This window comes from Rhinoderma darwinii, chromosome 8 (assembly GCF_050947455.1).
Source record: "Rhinoderma darwinii isolate aRhiDar2 chromosome 8, aRhiDar2.hap1, whole genome shotgun sequence".
Lineage (NCBI taxonomy): Eukaryota > Metazoa > Chordata > Amphibia > Anura > Rhinodermatidae > Rhinoderma > Rhinoderma darwinii.
Window position 1 is genome coordinate 108,125,102 of NC_134694.1, and position 17,402 is coordinate 108,142,503.

General features: G+C 40.4%; 2 protein-coding genes across 3 annotated transcripts in view; one reads left to right on the plus strand and one right to left on the minus strand.

Annotated features, from left to right (window-relative positions):
• Nucleotides 1-11,832, plus strand: part of RYR1 (ryanodine receptor 1) — a 106,476-nt gene extending 94,644 nt beyond the window's left edge. For both annotated transcript variants that reach the window (XM_075836256.1, XM_075836257.1), the window contains exons 92-106: nt 31-119; nt 496-679; nt 3,498-3,584; nt 3,679-3,903; nt 4,010-4,140; nt 4,283-4,325; nt 4,408-4,538; nt 5,964-6,024; nt 6,827-6,973; nt 7,268-7,402; nt 8,316-8,472; nt 8,608-8,672; nt 9,266-9,366; nt 9,469-9,520; nt 10,263-11,832. In XM_075836256.1, coding sequence (XP_075692371.1) covers nt 31-119; nt 496-679; nt 3,498-3,584; nt 3,679-3,903; nt 4,010-4,140; nt 4,283-4,325; nt 4,408-4,538; nt 5,964-6,024; nt 6,827-6,973; nt 7,268-7,402; nt 8,316-8,472; nt 8,608-8,672; nt 9,266-9,366; nt 9,469-9,520; nt 10,263-10,358 — 1,704 coding nt within the window. In that variant the 3' untranslated portion in view covers nt 10,359-11,832. The remainder of the gene's footprint in view (nt 1-30; nt 120-495; nt 680-3,497; nt 3,585-3,678; nt 3,904-4,009; nt 4,141-4,282; nt 4,326-4,407; nt 4,539-5,963; nt 6,025-6,826; nt 6,974-7,267; nt 7,403-8,315; nt 8,473-8,607; nt 8,673-9,265; nt 9,367-9,468; nt 9,521-10,262) is intronic.
• A 284-nt stretch (nt 11,833-12,116) lies between these two features.
• Nucleotides 12,117-17,402, minus strand: part of MAP4K1 (mitogen-activated protein kinase kinase kinase kinase 1) — a 28,021-nt gene continuing 22,735 nt past the window's right edge. The window contains exons 23-31 of the mRNA XM_075836258.1: nt 17,247-17,349; nt 16,184-16,242; nt 15,991-16,094; nt 14,949-15,126; nt 14,686-14,754; nt 14,489-14,572; nt 13,762-13,832; nt 13,030-13,079; nt 12,117-12,435 (exon numbers count right to left, since the gene is read on the minus strand). Of these exons, the coding sequence (XP_075692373.1) occupies nt 12,366-12,435; nt 13,030-13,079; nt 13,762-13,832; nt 14,489-14,572; nt 14,686-14,754; nt 14,949-15,126; nt 15,991-16,094; nt 16,184-16,242; nt 17,247-17,349 (788 nt within the window). The 3' untranslated portion in view covers nt 12,117-12,365. The remainder of the gene's footprint in view (nt 12,436-13,029; nt 13,080-13,761; nt 13,833-14,488; nt 14,573-14,685; nt 14,755-14,948; nt 15,127-15,990; nt 16,095-16,183; nt 16,243-17,246; nt 17,350-17,402) is intronic.

The window sequence follows — 17,402 nt, forward strand, 5'->3', positions numbered from 1 at the left end:
GTTAATAAATATACTTTTACTTACTTGTAGGAGGATGCACCAGTTCATTTGGATGGTGCTCCAGAGTCACAGCCATTGGAGGAAGAACCAACACCAGAGCCAGAACCAGAGAAAGCAGAGTGAGTATCAGACTTCAAAGCAATAACATAAACTATTCCTTCATCATCCTAATTATCATCATTTTAGGTTGCACATATTTTATTGAATGAAATGGGGGTATCTCAAATTGTTTACCCACATATCCTATTTGACAGGTTGTAAGAAAAAAACGATTCTACTATTTCTTCGGAAACAGCGCCACACTTGTTTATGGGCTGTACCTGGTATTGCAGCTCAGCCCTATTCAAGAGAAGGAGGATGTGCTCTATTGCCGGACAAAGCCCATAGATAATAGTGGTGCTATTTCTGGAAAAGGCATATCTTTTATTTCATCTTTATCTAATTTTGGACCTACACATAATTGTAATTTTTTTTATTTTCATTGACTATTTAAAGCTCAGAGAATGGAGAGAAAGGTGAAGTTGCGGAAGAAGATGCTCCAGATCCTGAAGAACCCGATGATCCAGAAGTCGGCAGTACGCTAAAGAAGAAAGCACCCTCTAAAGAAAAGAGAGCAGGAACTTCAGAGGGAGGATTTGAATTCTGGAATGAGTTGGAGATCCAGAGAATCAAATTCTTGGTTAGTGACAGTAACATAGTAGGAGATCTCCTTGGTCTTAAAAGACAAAGTCACAGGATGGTTATTACTTTTTAAATTAAATACAGCCAGTGACTCATAGGTGATGTTTTCTCTGAGTGTAGTCATTCTCTTTCCTCATCTTCACTATTTGGCCCAGACTGACACAAACGCTTCTTCCAGTGACTCGTCTCTGCAGATTTTGAACTCAATCAGTGCCCACATAATGCCCATAAAATAATTGTAGTAATCAGGGTGCCCCCATAGTCATACCTCCAAACTTGTAATGAATGAAGAGAGAGTGTAACCAGGTGGCGCACTTTGTGCGCTGCAGCAATTTTTTTTGGGTTGAGCTACACCTCTAACCATGCCCAATCCCTGCCCAAGCACACCCAATCAGGCCCAGCCTTTTCAGCAAACCAGCTCCAAAACAACTCCGCACTACAGGTAGGGGCAGGATGCAGGAGCTTTAATTTGAGGGTATTCACATCCTAATTTGATGAAACGTTTAGGAATTATAGCTCTTTAATCTGTAGCTGCCTCTTTTTCAAGGGACCAAAGGTAATTGGACAATTATCTCAAAAGCTATTTAATGGGCTGCATGGGTTATTCCCACATTAATCCATCATCAATTAAGCAGGTAAAATGTCTGGAGTTGATTCTAGGTGCGGCATTTGCATTTGAAAGCTGTTGCCGTGAACCCACAACATGAGGTCAAAAGAGCTCTCAATGCAAGTGAAACCGACCATCGTTAGGCTGAAAAAAATGAAGAAATCCATCAGACATATAACACAAATGTTAGAAGTGGCCAAATCAACCGTTTGGTACATTCTTAAAAAAAAAAAAAGAGCGCACTGCTGACCTCGTGAACTCCAAAAGGCCTGGTCGTCCACGGAAGACAACAGTGGTGGATGATCACAGAATACTTTCCATGGTGAAGAAAAAACCCTTCACAACATCTACCCAAGTGAAGAACACTCTCCTGGAAGTAGGTGTATCAGTATTTAAGTGTACCGTAAAGAGAAGACTTCATGAGAGCAAATACCACAAGGTGCAAACCATTAATCAGCCTCAAAACTAGAAAAACCAGATAAGACTTTGCCAAGCAACATCTAAAGAAGCCGCCCAGTTCTGGAATAGCATGAAACTAAGATCAACCTGTACCATGATGATGGGAGGAAGATAGTATGGAGAAGGCTTGGAATGGCTCATGATCCAAAGAACACCACATTCTCTGTAAAACATGGTGGAGGCATTGTGATGGCATGGGCATGCATGGGCGCTAAACGGCACTGGGTCACTAGTGTTTATTGATGATGTGACTGAAGACAGAAGCAGCCGGATGAATTCTGGTGTTCAGGGATATACTTCCTGCTCAGATTCAACCAAATGCACCAAGGTGGATTGGACGTCGCTTCACAGTACAGATGGACAATGACCCAAAACATACTGCGAAAGCAACCCAGGAGTTTTTTAAGGCAAAGAAGTGGAATATTCTGCAATGGCCAAGTCAATCTCCAGATCTCAACCCGATCGAGTATTTCACTTGCTTAAGACAAAACTTAAGGCAGAAAGACCCACAAACAAGCAACAACTGAAGACAGCGGCAGTAAAGGCCGGGCAAAGCATCACAAAGGAGGAATCCAGCGTATGGTGATGTCCATGCATTCCAGTCTTCAGGCAGTCATTGCCTGCAAAGGATTCTCTACAAAGTATTTAAAAAAATGTTTTATTTATAGTAATGTTAATTTGTCCAATTACTTTTGAGCCCCTGAAATGAGGCTGTGCAGAAAAATGGTTGCAATTCCTAAAAGTTTTACAGGATATTTTTGTTCAACCCCTTGAATTAAATTTGAAAGTCTAAACTTCAATTGCATCTCAGTTGTTTCATTTCAAATCCAATGTAGAGGAATGCAGAGCCCAAATAATGAAGATTGTGTCACTGTCCAAATAATTCTGGACCTAACTGTAGTTTCAGCCAGGCTGATACTAGATAATAATGTTTGGAGTCGGACACAGGCAAGGGCACAAAAACAGTGGAGTTGTGCAAGGCAGTGAGTGGTGTGGACTCACTCACTGCCTCACTGTTTCTGGATGGAGACTGGACTCACCGATTCATGGGGAGCCGGCTGCTGGCCTTCTACCTTAAACAGAATAGGTAAAGAGAGGGAGGCAGATTGAGCTCTGGACAACAGTTCCTAACCATCTGGGTCACAAGTCAGAGCTGAATTCACAGGATGCATGACAACATTTCAGTAGTAGAGACATGACATTTCCTCATTCTGAAAGATGTTGTCAGTGTCTTGGCTTGGGGAAAGCAGTGGTTGAGACTGAGGCGCGGGAGTGCAGCTCCTGAGCCAACAGGGGCAAAGCTGCAGAGCTGTCATGGTAAAGGCGCTCTACAACCACAGTGCGCAATTAGGCCGATGCCCTGAAATAGAAGAGTGGAGGGAAGCTCCCCCTGACTTGTACGGGGGGCAGGCAACAGCGGACCAATGCTCAGTAGAACGTAGGGACGCAGCAGGGAGGGATAGTGAGTGGTGGGTGCTTGGCCCGTAAACAACTTGGGACCCATCGGGGATCAACCTGTCGATTTGTGTTCGGGCTGCTGACCCCAGTAATAAAGGCACCCAAATTCCTTTTAAAATATGGTAATAAATTACTCATTACAACATTCAGATTTGAAGTGTTCACTTTCAGAAACTTTCTTGAGTGTCCTGCAAATTTATTTATTTTACATTGAAACAAATTTATCTAATCCTACATAGCTAGTAATATCAACTATATTTCCACTGCTTATATATTTTGCTTTCCTTTCTAGAATTATCTGTCTAGGAATTTCTACAATCTTCGGTTCCTGGCACTCTTTTTGGCCTTTGCTATTAATTTCATTCTGTTGTTCTACAAGGTGAGTTCTGGGAGCATAACTATTGATATTTGATAGTATTTTGATCTTTTTTTGTGTAAAATGCCAATGGTTCCAATTCCATTGATCTTTGCAGGTATCTGATGCCCCAAAAGGTGAAGATGACTTTGAAGGTTCCGGATTAGAGGATGATCTACCCATTCTGGATGAGGGAGGCGGTGATGATGAAGATGAGGAAGAAAGCATAGTATACTTCTTCTTGGAGGAAAGCACGGGATATATGCAGCCAACGTTGTATGTTTTGTCTGTAGTCCACACGCTCATTGCCTTCCTGTGTATCATTGGCTACAACTGTCTGAAGGTGAGGATACTGTCCTGAAAGACCAAGGAGAGTCATGTCTTATAAATAGTGAGTAGACTACAGGAAAAACACTCGGTTCCTGAAATATTGCATTTCTGTTCATTAGGTACCACTGGTCATCTTTAAACGGGAGAAAGAGTTGGCACGTAAACTAGAATTCGATGGTGTCTATATTACAGAGCAGCCAGAGGATGATGACATAAAAGGACAGTGGGATCGTCTGGTCTTAAATACTCCGTAAGTTTCTACTGTAGGTGAAGGTTAAAAAAGATTGCACTGTCTTTTTTGTTTCCCTGATTTGTAAACCAAAGAAACCAAACTAAAGATTGAGGATATCGAGTTTACTCAACTGCTTTCCTGTTTTATTCACTTTCTACAGATCATTTCCAAGCAATTACTGGGACAAGTTCGTAAAACGAAAGGTAATAGCATTAAATGCATCGACATAGTCTCATAATGTTTGTGTCTCAGCCTCACACAAAGTAAACTCTTCTCTTCTTCAAGGTACTGGACAAATACGGAGACATCTATGGCCGGGAAAGAATCGCAGAACTACTGGGAATGGACCTGGCCAGTCTAGAAATCACCTCTCAGAGTGGAAAGAAATCACAGCCAGATAAATCTCTCCTAACTTGGTGAGTCTATAACGTCTATATCACCCATGGATCTTAACTTTTTGTGTTATCCTTTCTTTGTTGCAGAACTTATTCCCAATATTCCTACACTTAAAGTGTAACTAAACTTATAAAAAACTTTTGACATGTCATAGTGACATGTCTGAAGTATTGACCAATGGGGGTCCAAGCACAGAGACCCCCACGGATTGCTAAAATGAAGTGGCAGAAGCGATTGGGTGAGTGCTGTGCCGGTTAGCTTCTGATCGGCCGAGCGAGCGATGTACAGACTCATAGACTTTCTAGTGTGCCCGTGCAACGCTCCGAGAAAAGCCCTGCTGAGCCAATCAAAAACTCAGCGGCACATTGCTCATCTGAGTGCTTCTACCCCTTCATTTTAGTGATCGGTGGCGGTTTCAGACCTCCACTGATCAAAACTTTTGACATGTCACTATAATATGTCAAAAGTTTTTAAAAAGTTTAGTTACACTTTAAGGCTGGGTTCACACAACCTATTTTCAGACGTAAACGAGGCGTATTATGCCTCGTTTTACGTCTGAAAATACGGCTCCAATACGTCGGCAAACATCTGCCCATTCATTTGAATGGGTTTGCCGACGTACTGTGCCGACGACCTGTAATTTACGTGTCGTCGTTTGACAGCTGTCAAACGACGACGCGTAAAAATACAGCCTCGGCAAAAGAAGTGCAGGACACTTCTTTGGACGTTTTTGGAGCCGTTTTCTCATAGACTCCAATAAAAACAGCTCCAAAAACGGACGTGAAAAACGCAGCGAAAAACGCAGCGAAAAAAGTGAATTGCTCAAAAAACGTCTGAAAATCAGGGGCTGTTTTCCCTTGAAAACAGCTCCGTATTTTCAGACGTTGTTGGTCACTACGTGTGCACATACCCTAAAGGAACACTCCAAGGAATTAGATTAATTCCAGCTAGATCGGCCAACTGTCTAATGTGTATGGGTACCTCCCGACTCTCCCCCCAACAGATGATGTCAGGGGAAAGAAGGATTGGACATGTTAAATTTCAACGCCCGATCCTTTTTCTTCTCAGGGGAAATACGCTGCTGCGCTCCTCATTGAAAACACATGGACTAGCGTTAATGTGTATGGGGAGTTTGTTAGGAATAGCAGTAGGCAGAACAACAGCTATTGAATGTGTATGGCGATGTTTATGTCTAATGTCTGAGGGCATGAAGCATGACATAGGGAATAAAGGAACTCCAGACAGAGAATCTCTGTGGCATTCACCACCCAGTCAGTTTCCTTTACAAAGTAAATCTTTCCTCAATATGTAACATATTATTTTATTTCTATCCTCTCATTTTCATAAATATCTTTCGTATCTTGTGCATTTATGAACTATGGCCAAACTTTACAAACTGTATACAGTCATGTCCCGTCTTTAGACTTACTGTTTCTTTACTACAGGTTGACCTCCATTGACATAAAATACCAGATCTGGAAATTTGGAGTCGTTTTCACAGACAATGTAAGTATAATTTCTAAAGTAGACTACTATAACTTTTAGGCTCTGTATGGGAAAAGGCTATGGATAGAGACGAAAAAAAATCTGTGAAAATATGCCTCTTTTGCGAATCCATTATTATAAAACCAATGGAGTTTAACCTATGTCCATATTTTAACCTCCATTGACTTGTATGGGGGGAATATATTTTCATACTAGGAAATATGGTGAATTGTTAGTATATCATAACTAAGATCACTCATAAACCTAGTCTATACTGCACTCTATACTGTTCTACCTTTACTTTTAGGACAGTGGTGGACAACCTAGCACATTATAGGTCCCTAAGTTGAGACATTTGACTCCAACCAGGGCCGCCATTACATTCATCGTCCTGCTTTCCTCAATTTGCACTAGAGAAATGGCCGCAATCCATTATAGTCCAAAGGAGATACGGAAATCGCTCAGTCGTTTCTGTATCTCCTGATCAAAATAATGGAGAGTGATATATACAGCCACATATGCCCCCCTGGGCCGACTGTTGCCCACCACTGCTTTAAAAGATGCAACATTTTCCACTCTTGTAGCCACCTGCAAATCCATGTACTTCCATGATAAATTGGGTCTTTTAAAAACGTTTATCCAAATATCATAATCCATGCGGCCAGTCTTTATGTGAAATACTTCATCTAAGGTCTATACATAGCTGATAATATAGGATCTGTGGTTGAGATCTTTAATTTTGTAGGTTTTGGTAGTTATAGCTCCAGGATGTGGTATTCCATTTTAACAAGTGACTTTCTCCTATTTTCTCTTTGACCACCAGACTTTTCTATACCTGGTGTGGTATACAGTCATGTCCTTTCTTGGACACTACAACAACTTCTTCTATGCGGCTCATCTTCTGGATATCGCTATGGGAGTGAAGACCCTACGTACTATCTTATCATCGGTCACTCACAACGGCAAACAGGTTTGCGGTCCAATTCCTGACTCCTCTGTCTTCTCTACCTATTAGTTGACAGTAAATGGAATAGCACAGATTTCTTTGTTACATCTCACAAATTCAGCTCTGCTATATCTATATGGAGTACCATATGGAATTTTACCGAGGGCTGCAGATATACCTACCACGTTATTTTAATTCAGAGTTCTTCTACATTTTCCTGCCATATCTAGTAGAGAGAAATGTTTTTCTAGAAGTCCTTTTTTTTTTGTGATCTGTAGGTCCTTCTCACCCTTCTTTATTTCTTAAATCTCCTGGCAGCTCATGATGACAGTGGGACTCCTGGCTGTGGTTGTATATCTTTATACGGTGGTCGCCTTCAACTTCTTCCGTAAATTCTATAACAAGAGTGAGGATGAGGATGAACCGGACATGAAGTGTGATGATATGATGACTGTGAGTATCCTATCAAATATCTTTATTTAGGGGTTTAGGCACATGGCAAAGCCATGTCCATGGAGGCTATATAACACACATGGAGTCCCTACGGTTGCATATGAGGTATAAAAAAAGGTGCTTCCTTACGGCAGTGTATTCTACCATAGAACCCACATGCCACCGTTTTTTCTCACGGGTTCCTTATGGAATCAGAGGCACAAAGCGATACAGTATGGGCCCGTAGATTTCTATGGGTTATGTAATATGGATCTGTTATACAACCATCTGCAAGAACCCTTAATTACCGTCTGTCTAGTTGTGTTTTATATTTATTTTGAGCTAGAATCTGATATTTGATATTACACAAGATCTTTTTTATGGTGATTACTCTACCATTGCCACTATCCTAGAGTGGCAGTCAAACTTTTTTAAAGTGTAGCTAAATGTTTGACAAACTTCTGACATGTCCTAGTGACATGTCAGAAGTTTGGATTGGTGGGGGTCAGAGCACTGAGAACCCCACCAATCGCTAGAATGAAGCCTCTGAAGTGCCCGTGTGAGCGCTCAGCCGCTTCGTGTCTGTTCGTTTTTTTCCGGAAATAAATGTATTGGTATACGGACTCAATAGAAAGTCTATGAGTCCGTACACTGATACATCGGCTTTCTGGAAAAAGCCAAACAGAAACGAAGCGGCTGAGCGCTCACACGAGGGCTTCAGCTGCTTCGTTCTAGTGATTGGTGGGGGTCTCAGCGCTCGGACCCCCACCAATCCAAACTTCTAACATGTCACTATGACATAGAAGTTTGTCAAACGTTTAGCTACACTCTAAGCTTTTCAACCAAGTGTAAGAAAAAGGGTGATAAACTGTTAATGATTCAGGTATTTGTTACCATGGCTAATAGACAATTCTTTGGACTCTCCTCCATACAGTGTTATCTCTTCCATATGTATGTTGGGGTACGAGCTGGTGGAGGTATTGGTGATGAGATTGAAGACCCCGCAGGAGACGAATATGAACTTTATCGTGTTGTCTTTGACATTACGTTCTTCTTCTTTGTCATTGTCATCCTTCTGGCCATCATTCAGGGTAGGTTACTCTTCTTAGTCCAAAACATCAATGTCTGACATTATCTGACCAATCTAATGGCTTTATTGTTAAACAAATAATTAGAAATCTCATGGTCGTAACCCATAATAACTAATACACGTTTCCTTCCATCAGGTCTAATCATTGATGCATTTGGAGAGCTCAGAGACCAACAGGAGCAAGTGAAGGAAGATATGGAGGTGACAGTATTTACTAAAACTCAATATGTTCCACCCCCATCAACCGGTTACTCTTCATTGATGGCCACAATCTTCAGTCATTGCTCCACCATTAATCCATCATTTTCCTTATTGTGTTATATTCACTCTATTTTTCTTACATTTAATGAGTATCTGCTCTATATACTTCGTGACAAACCTTAGTTACTTCCTGTAGCTCATCTAACTTCCTTTCCATTCTATCGAATTTTTCAGACATTTACTATCTCATCCTTCATCTTTTTATTTAGGCCTCATGCACACAACCGTGGGTGCCGGCCGGGTCCCGTCCATGATCCGTGGAAAGATAGGACATGTCCTAGCTTTCCACAGATCGGAAAGTCGGGTCCGTTTCACTGACCTGATTCACCCGCTAGAGTGAATGGGTCTGTGAAAACTATCGGGTGCCACTCGTATGCCGTGAAAAATGGCCTCAGTGGCACTTGGTCGTGTGCAACGGGCATAACCCTATTCTCATGTTGTGTTTTACTTTATTATGTGGCAACTTTTTTACCGTATAGCGTATCCCGGAATTTTTTCTTTGTAATTAGCATTTATTTGTATTTTGTCTCCAGACCAAATGCTTCATCTGTGGCATTGGCAGTGATTACTTTGACACGACACCGCACGGCTTTGAGACACATACCTTTGAAGAACATAACTTGGCTAATTATATGTGAGTTGTAGGGTTGGTTGCTTAGAAAATTACGAAATTAGAGTTCTACGTCCGAAACAAGATGTAATATGTTCTGACATATTCTGTACTTTCTGTTTATAGGTTCTTCTTGATGTATTTAATTAACAAGGATGATACAGAACACACCGGGCAGGTGAGATTCCATCCACCATTATTCTTTTTATTGATTTCTATAACAAGGGAGTTTTCGTGGTGGTCCATGATCAAAGACTTCACCAATGTGTTTTTCTCACATGTATCCATGACACGTATCTTTGACGGGGTTTCCCCTTTTGTATAGGAATAGAAAAACATGGCTGTTATATTCCAAAAACAGCGCCACACATGTCCATATCAATAATAAGGGAAAAAAAGGGACCAACGGCGCTGCTATGAACGATGTCGAGGCAAGAAATGATGATTAATGTTTTATTGAAAGAGGCTTTGCCTCTTTCAATAAAACATTAATCATCATTTCTTGCCTCGACATCGTTCATAGCAGCGCCGTTGGTCCCTTTTTTTCCCTTATTATTGATCCATATTGACAGCAAAACTCGTTTTGCTTGTGCACGGACCTGGCAGCAGCTTTCTGGCTTGTGAGATACTTAACGGTATCCACTAACAAAGGTGAGCAATTTTCTTCATTAGATTGCTCCTTGTACTCCTTGCTTTATTGCACTATGTGGCGCCGTGTATCTCTTTTTCTTCTCCCTTAACACATGTCCATAGGTTGTATGGGGAATTGCAGCTAATCCCCATTCACTTCAATGGAGCTGAGCTGCAATCCCAGACACAACTCCTGGACACGTGCAGATTTTCTAACCCTGTACAACCTCTGGCATGTCATTAGGATGACATTGTACACTCAAAGTGTTATATGTTTTTTTCTCTTGGAGGAATCCTATGTCTGGAAGATGTATCAAGAGAGGTGTTGGGATTTCTTCCCAGCTGGAGACTGTTTCCGAAAAACTTATGAAGATCAGCTTGGATAACGGATATTTCAAGATATAGATTACTTTGATCCAAGAACCTGAAAGAGACATTGGAGAGATAATCCACCTCTGTTTCTTCTTATACAGACGTGATTCTGAAGAGCATCAATTTACTAACTGGATATTATTATATCTTCAAAATCCAGATGTCTTTGAAGACCACCTAATCTTAAGCGTCAAGACTCCTGCAGAGCTCTCCGTAGCTCCTGCAGAGCATTTTATATTTAATTCAAAGACTTTATCAGGACTTGACATGGTAAGTTTCAGGTTCTCAGAGGTGTTGCCCAATGCTCTTCAGGAACCTGTTGCCTTGATGTCCTCTCTCACTGCCACCAAGAATTAGCAAAGTATCGATATGTCAATGTCTTCACTGCCAACAAAAATTTCTATAGAGAAGTGCAGTCACAAGTGCTTCAAAGAACTGCGCAATGATGATCTACGGACTGAGATTGTTAGTTTGTGTATTACCGTTACTTTAATATCACTCTTCTGATGGTGGTGAATCTTTTTGTTCTGCTAGACGTAACCCTTCCGACATGTTATGGGTATCGGGTGAGAACATTTTTGTGTACAAGTAAGGGTTTAAATAAAACTAGAGACTTCACCATTGATCTGTGAACACAATACACAACCTGGTATATTTTAGTAACCATGTGGTAATTGAATATGAACTATGATTGGAGACTTTTTGCTAAAAATGTTGTCTGCCGTTTTGTTTGTAGCAAGGCAATCAACAGCATCCTCATAGCTACAACACAGCTTTAACTAATTTTATGTTTGCTATTAAGTAGTTAATCCTTGTTCTGGATCGAGTTGCAGAGAAATTCTCAGTTTTTCTCAAAATGAAACAAAAATTAAAAAAAGAATCAATTAGGAAATGTTTTCATTTTGCTAGACTCTGAATTGACCTTGCCAAGCTTTGTGCTCCTACATTACATGATTGTGAATTGTCCATAGTCCTCCATTGTCAGACACAAGCACAAAGCTTTATGGCCGCTTCTGCAAGTTGTCGTCACTGTCGATGGGGATGTTACATATGTTGCTCTATTCTAGTGCCTTATACCTCCCAGTGTCAGAGAAATATCACAGTATGACAATGTGGGATTAGTATTGTTTGCAAGTATGAACGTTTACCGTATTGCTGCAAAGGAGATCTGACTCCTTAGTACAATGGCTGCCTGAATGTTGTCTCGAATGGTGTTGCGTGTGTTGTGACAATCCCTTCTCTCAAATATTTTGCGTCTACAACTCCATATGGGAAAGCACAACATCCACCCAACTAATCAGCAATATATTTCCCTGTGTTTTCTGTAAAAATATCTCCCCTTACACCCATATGGCTTCAGATTTGTGGTAACATAATAATCTGTCCCTTATGGGATATAGGGGTAAGCCTATGTGTAGGGGGATGGGGGGAGTTGGCGCTCACTGTGCAACATTTGTCTTTTTTGTCTGTAATAAAATATTTATTGACGACGCTGTAAGACATGTAGTCTTTTCATTCTTAATACACTAACCCACTTTGGCACAAACACTTGGACTTCAAGTGGAATAAATTAGCTTCATATTGTGTAAGTTCACTTTAGGCAATGTGAACAGAGCCTAAGATATACACCTAGCTGAAGAGTAGAGAAACAGTAATTTGCTATTTATTAGTCGTCCATATTCATTGAATGCTATTTTTGATACTGACAAGAACTTGTCAAATGGTTAAAAAACGAGAACAAGTAGAACAAACTTTTATTAAAAGTGCATAAAACAGTTTTACTACATAAACATTCAGACAGTATCTCCCACAATACTGCCACAGCAATGCCAATACACAAAGCTTATACAACAAGACGAATACCAGTCCTTTTCCAAGCTCATCCTACAAGGTGTCACAAAAAGTCATGTCTTCTTACGGTTCCTTGCTCTTCTCTAGTTGTCGTGCAGCAGAAGATCCTGGATTTGTACTCTTGGGAAGCACGTTGGTGACCTAGGCTTATTATCCTGTCCATTGGAAGGTTAGCATTCATGGATGTACAAGTTTGTGTTGCTGTTATCAGATCGTGAAGCCTCTACTATGATCTTTCTTCTGTGAAAAAAAAAAGATGATGTCTTCAGATGTGTAGGTCTTTCCACAAGGTCTCATGCACATGGCCATATAATGGCTCCATACAACCTCCAAGTTGTATGGTACGGTACCAATATAAGTCTATACGACCATATTGTGCCTCCAATGTCAGACAGAGGCAGACAGAGGCATACGGACTCCATACCTACCACAGGCTCTGTGCACAGGTCTCTGCCAAGGTGGGAAGGTGTAATTATGGAAAAAAACAGGGAAATTAAAAAGCAATCCTAACAATTCTATAATATGTTATTGGAGAATTAAAATAACTGGCCGTGGTGACTTCATATTCCCCACAGATGCTGTGCAGAGCGGACAATATACTAACGGCAGCTGTTCATGCCGATCTATAGCCTGTCAATGGACTTGGCACATACGGGTTGAAGTAACACAGCCTGCACCTCCTCAAAGGTCTACAGGGCAAAAGCAAGGAAATTAAACTTCTCTGTAGTCCTTCTTGTTATTGTAGGCTACGAGTAGTGTTTAATTAATATTGACCCAATTCCTTAACATTATCGAAAGAAGAAAGAGACAAGTAAGGAGTCCCCATTTTCTCACCTGTCTGAAGACAACAAGCGTAAACTGCGATCTAAACAGTCAACCAGCACCTGAGGAAGATAACAGATCATAGAAATAGTAGCCTAGAGATGTAGTGATTGCCAGATGCTAAGCACTAATTATCTTTTATATGTCCCCCTAAATTGTGCTGAAGGAACCTCAGTGTAGATTGTTCTCGGACTTTGGTAAATATGAGTTGTTTTCCCTTCCCGTTCCTTTTTATAAACTTGTGTTTGGCTGTAAGGCAACTGGCTGCAGAAGGAGCCCTCCCCACTACTGTGTCTGCAATAGAAGACCAGGAACGCCACCATTTGACTAAGTACCTTACCTCAGTCATTATCAGCTGTAAATGGATGGGATCAGGAGAAAATTACCACCAACGTTCCCTGCAGGATTACTACAAGACTGTTTGTTTCAGGATCTGCAGAAAATACTGCTGAGATCATGAGCAAGTTTCTCTTTTTTACATCTAATTTCTAGGTTTATTCTTTCTTTAAGACCCACAGTTAATATGGTGACCACAGCATATTATATTATAGAATTTGTGTTCTAAACAACACAACTGGGTTCACCAAAGAAAATGACAAAACAATTTAAAAAGAAACCCTAATCCATATACCTACAATATTACCTCAATGAATAATGTGAATAATGCTAGATATATATATATATATATATATATATATATATATATATCCACATATACACCACGCGAAGAGAATGCTGGCTTACCTCTGCAGACTGTAATTTCAGTACCTGGAAACCTTTGTTCCTCAAAACCAGGATACAGTCTCCAGAAAGAGCTGGGAAGATAAATAGCAAATATTCCTAATTAGAATAAGGGATTGAGATTAGAAATATAGATGGCTCTCTGTTAAAGGGGTTGTCCACTTTGACCAATCCCTTTTTGTAAGAAGGATTCCCTGAAAGTAAGCTGATCTCAGGGCATGCTGGGACTTCCAGGGATCAGCTGTAATCTGGGAGGGGCATTAGGCGTATAATTCCCTGCAGTGCCACCACAGGAAAAATAAAGCATTGCATATTTCCTAGTGAAATCATTGGGCCATCCGTGTAATGCATGGATGTGTCAGGTCCTCCAGAAGGAGATGCTCTTTCATGCTGTTCTCCGCTCTTGTTAAGGGATAGAGGTCTTGAATATGAGACCCTTCCATTACTTTAGAATGCCCTAAAAGGATATTTGGGCACTCATTTTCTAAACCAGACAATCCCTTTAAGGATTGGTTAAAACAACTGCACTGACGCTTAGGATTATTTGGAATTTTACCATCAACAGATGATAGGAAAATACAAAATAAGTGCATCAAATATTTTAAAAATCATTACAATGTAAAGCAGAAGAAATAGAATATGAATGATATAAGCACAAGACATGGATATAAGAGAATATGCCATCAGAAGAAAAAAAATCAAACATGCTATATGAGCAATGAGGTCTCACCTATGGACTCCACTGGGAAAGAAAATGTAGGAAAATAAAATGAATGATGTGATTCTCCTTTGCTGTTCACTAAATTTAGTGTATCTGTAACAAAGAAGAGTTGTGGACATATGTCCTTAGCTGGAGACTCAAAAGAGCTGGAGGAAGAAAAGTAAGGGAAAGAGAAAGGAAAACGGACAGATGGAGGTTGTCCTTACTGTTAGAGAGTACCAAGACTTTGTCATGACCAAACTGCGTCACTTGTACTGGACCCATCCAAGAATCCTCTAATAAAAGGTAAAAAAAAAAAAGACACATAAACAATTAGATCATATCAATAGACACAAGAAAAATATTACTGCTTGTTACCCGCCCTCAATAGTACGCAGAAAAATAAATGAAGGAAAAATACCTTAAGTAATGTCTACGAAATCAACAGTTTGTAGAATTGTCTGTGAACTGATCATTTTCACCAACTTACCATCCCTGTGGTCTGTAAACCAAGAGGTCAATGAATTGAGGTTGATGATCTGAAACTGAATTTTGCAATAGGGGGATGACCCCTTGCTAACTCCAATACACACTACTGGATACTGTTCTCCTGGCACCACCAGCATTTCAAATATCTTCAAGGGGCATGGTAGCGGGAAGTCAAAGTGCTTAAATGAAAGAAGAAGACACAAGTTAGTGATGATACTGGGATATTAGAACATTCAAGAGGCAAAATATCAGGCAAAGTAATGGTCTTACTAGGAATATTAACAGGTTTTTGTCAAAGGAACGGTTAAATAAAGGCCGCTTGACTGCTCTTGCCCTGGAGAATACATATCTTACAGAAGCTACTACCCTACCAATGGTTTTTAGATAAAAGTGCTTTCCCCAACCATGGAGACAAAACTCTTCAAGATCTGGTCTATATGTAACCACAATACACCATGAAGAATGATTATCGCTGAGGCCTGTGCAGCTCATGGGGCCTCCTCCTCCATTTTGATTTTGTCATCAGTGGCTTCCTTCTTCAGGCTTGGACCCAATTCAGACGTAGACTCCACATAGATGGACATGGTTCCTTTTGTGGGCCATACCACATCCCTGCTCTCTGATTTATGTTACATGTACTTAAATGGCGGCCACTCACTTCATTGTCTTAGCAAGATCCATGCAGACTACATTTGTATGTCCAATCATCTGTATTGGCAAGAAAAGTGACAACCACTTCTGAGAGCCATGTGCTCACTTCCTTTTGTCTAAGCCTCCTGGCATTACTCAATAAGAGATGCCAATAACAATATGCAAAAATGACTCCCTGGGTCGAGACAATATGAAATTAGTGGTCCACATTGGGGAACAATGGTAGCAAAGTTTAAAAATTTTCTCAAAAATTTTCTAAAAATTATCCTTACCATTTAGCTGAAATGGAATGGCGCTTTGAGTAACATGGGGCATAAGTTACACTAGACAAAGGGACAAGAGCACAGACTGACCTAAAAGTTAGCAGGACAGATTGAAGATGAGACAATTACCTTGAGCAACATAAACTTTTCAAGAGGTTGGTACCATTCCAATAAAAGTACTGAGGCCTCTAGAGCGGCACATAGGAACCAGCTGCCTGATGAATCATTATGAGCTGGAAATAACAGAAGTGGAATGAAGAATGAACCAGGAGAACATGGCCATAAAAGTCAACCATCAGTATAGCGATTAATAGTATCTTACCCACACAACAACTCTTGCAGCCCTTAGTGTCTGGTATTTTGGTGGATGCGGATTTCTTCCTGTAGCAAAAAAAGATATAATATAATAAAGTTTGAACATTTATTCCCTTTTCTCCTCCGTTCTTCAGTCTCTGTTGCTTTGGTCTGTCCCATGGTAGACCTTGTAAATTTGAAATTTCTCCCTCTTAAAGTGGATCTCCAGTTATTGCTATAAAAGACTTTGCATGGAAATGTCCCACTGGAAACTTAATTAAAACCCAATGAAAGAGGAGAGGGAAGAAGGTTGAAGGAGGGAGCCTTGGTGACTGTGACAAAATAATAGCTCCATAGCTGGTAAAAATGGCTGTTGTAGCTTAGCTACTCCCTCATTTAGATTTTTTAGCTTAAATAGTAAATATTACTGCAATATCTCCTAAAATACCATCTTAAATATTGTAGCTCTCTATTTATGAACAAAAGAACAAATAAAGAAAAACACAAAAAAAACACAAAAAAAAATAGATCTCAATAGCTCCCAATCCTATTTTGATACCATCTGACAAAGGCATCTAGATCAGTGTTCTCCGCCCTGTGCTTTCCAGCTGTGGTAAAACGAAAACTTTCAGTATGCCCTGATGCTGCTTCTAGGGGAGAATATAGTTCCTGGTGGCATAATTCCATATGGTAGCACACATGGTGCCTACAGGTCCATAAAACAAAACTGTAGAGATTTGGTGTGACACCATACAGGGTCCATGAACATGGCATTGCCGTGTGCATGAGCCCTAAGAGTATAACAATTCACACATTTTGGAGTTAAGTACCTTTTGTATTTCATAAATTACCTTTTCCACTTTTCTAGTCTCTAGCCCTTATTTTCATTACCTAAACTATGTCAACTGTTCAAATCCCATCCTCCCCTTCTTAACTTCTGGAGACCATACAAATCCTTCAACATATATGGAGTCATTTTCTTTTATGGACTCTCCAACCCAACAATTTTTCATATTTACAATTACCCAAGGCCCCAAACATCCCTTAAACACATGTCTGGTATTATTCTTCCACTGTATTACTGAATGTACCTGGGCAGGAGTCTGTGTGTAGAGATGTGACCCAAGCGACATTCTCTTCGAATTTGCTCATGGAGAGTCACCGGGGTGTGGGAGTATAGCTGGGAGACTTTACCTGAAAGAAGATAACAAGACATTGTGACACTTTATGTGGTCATGCCACATTGT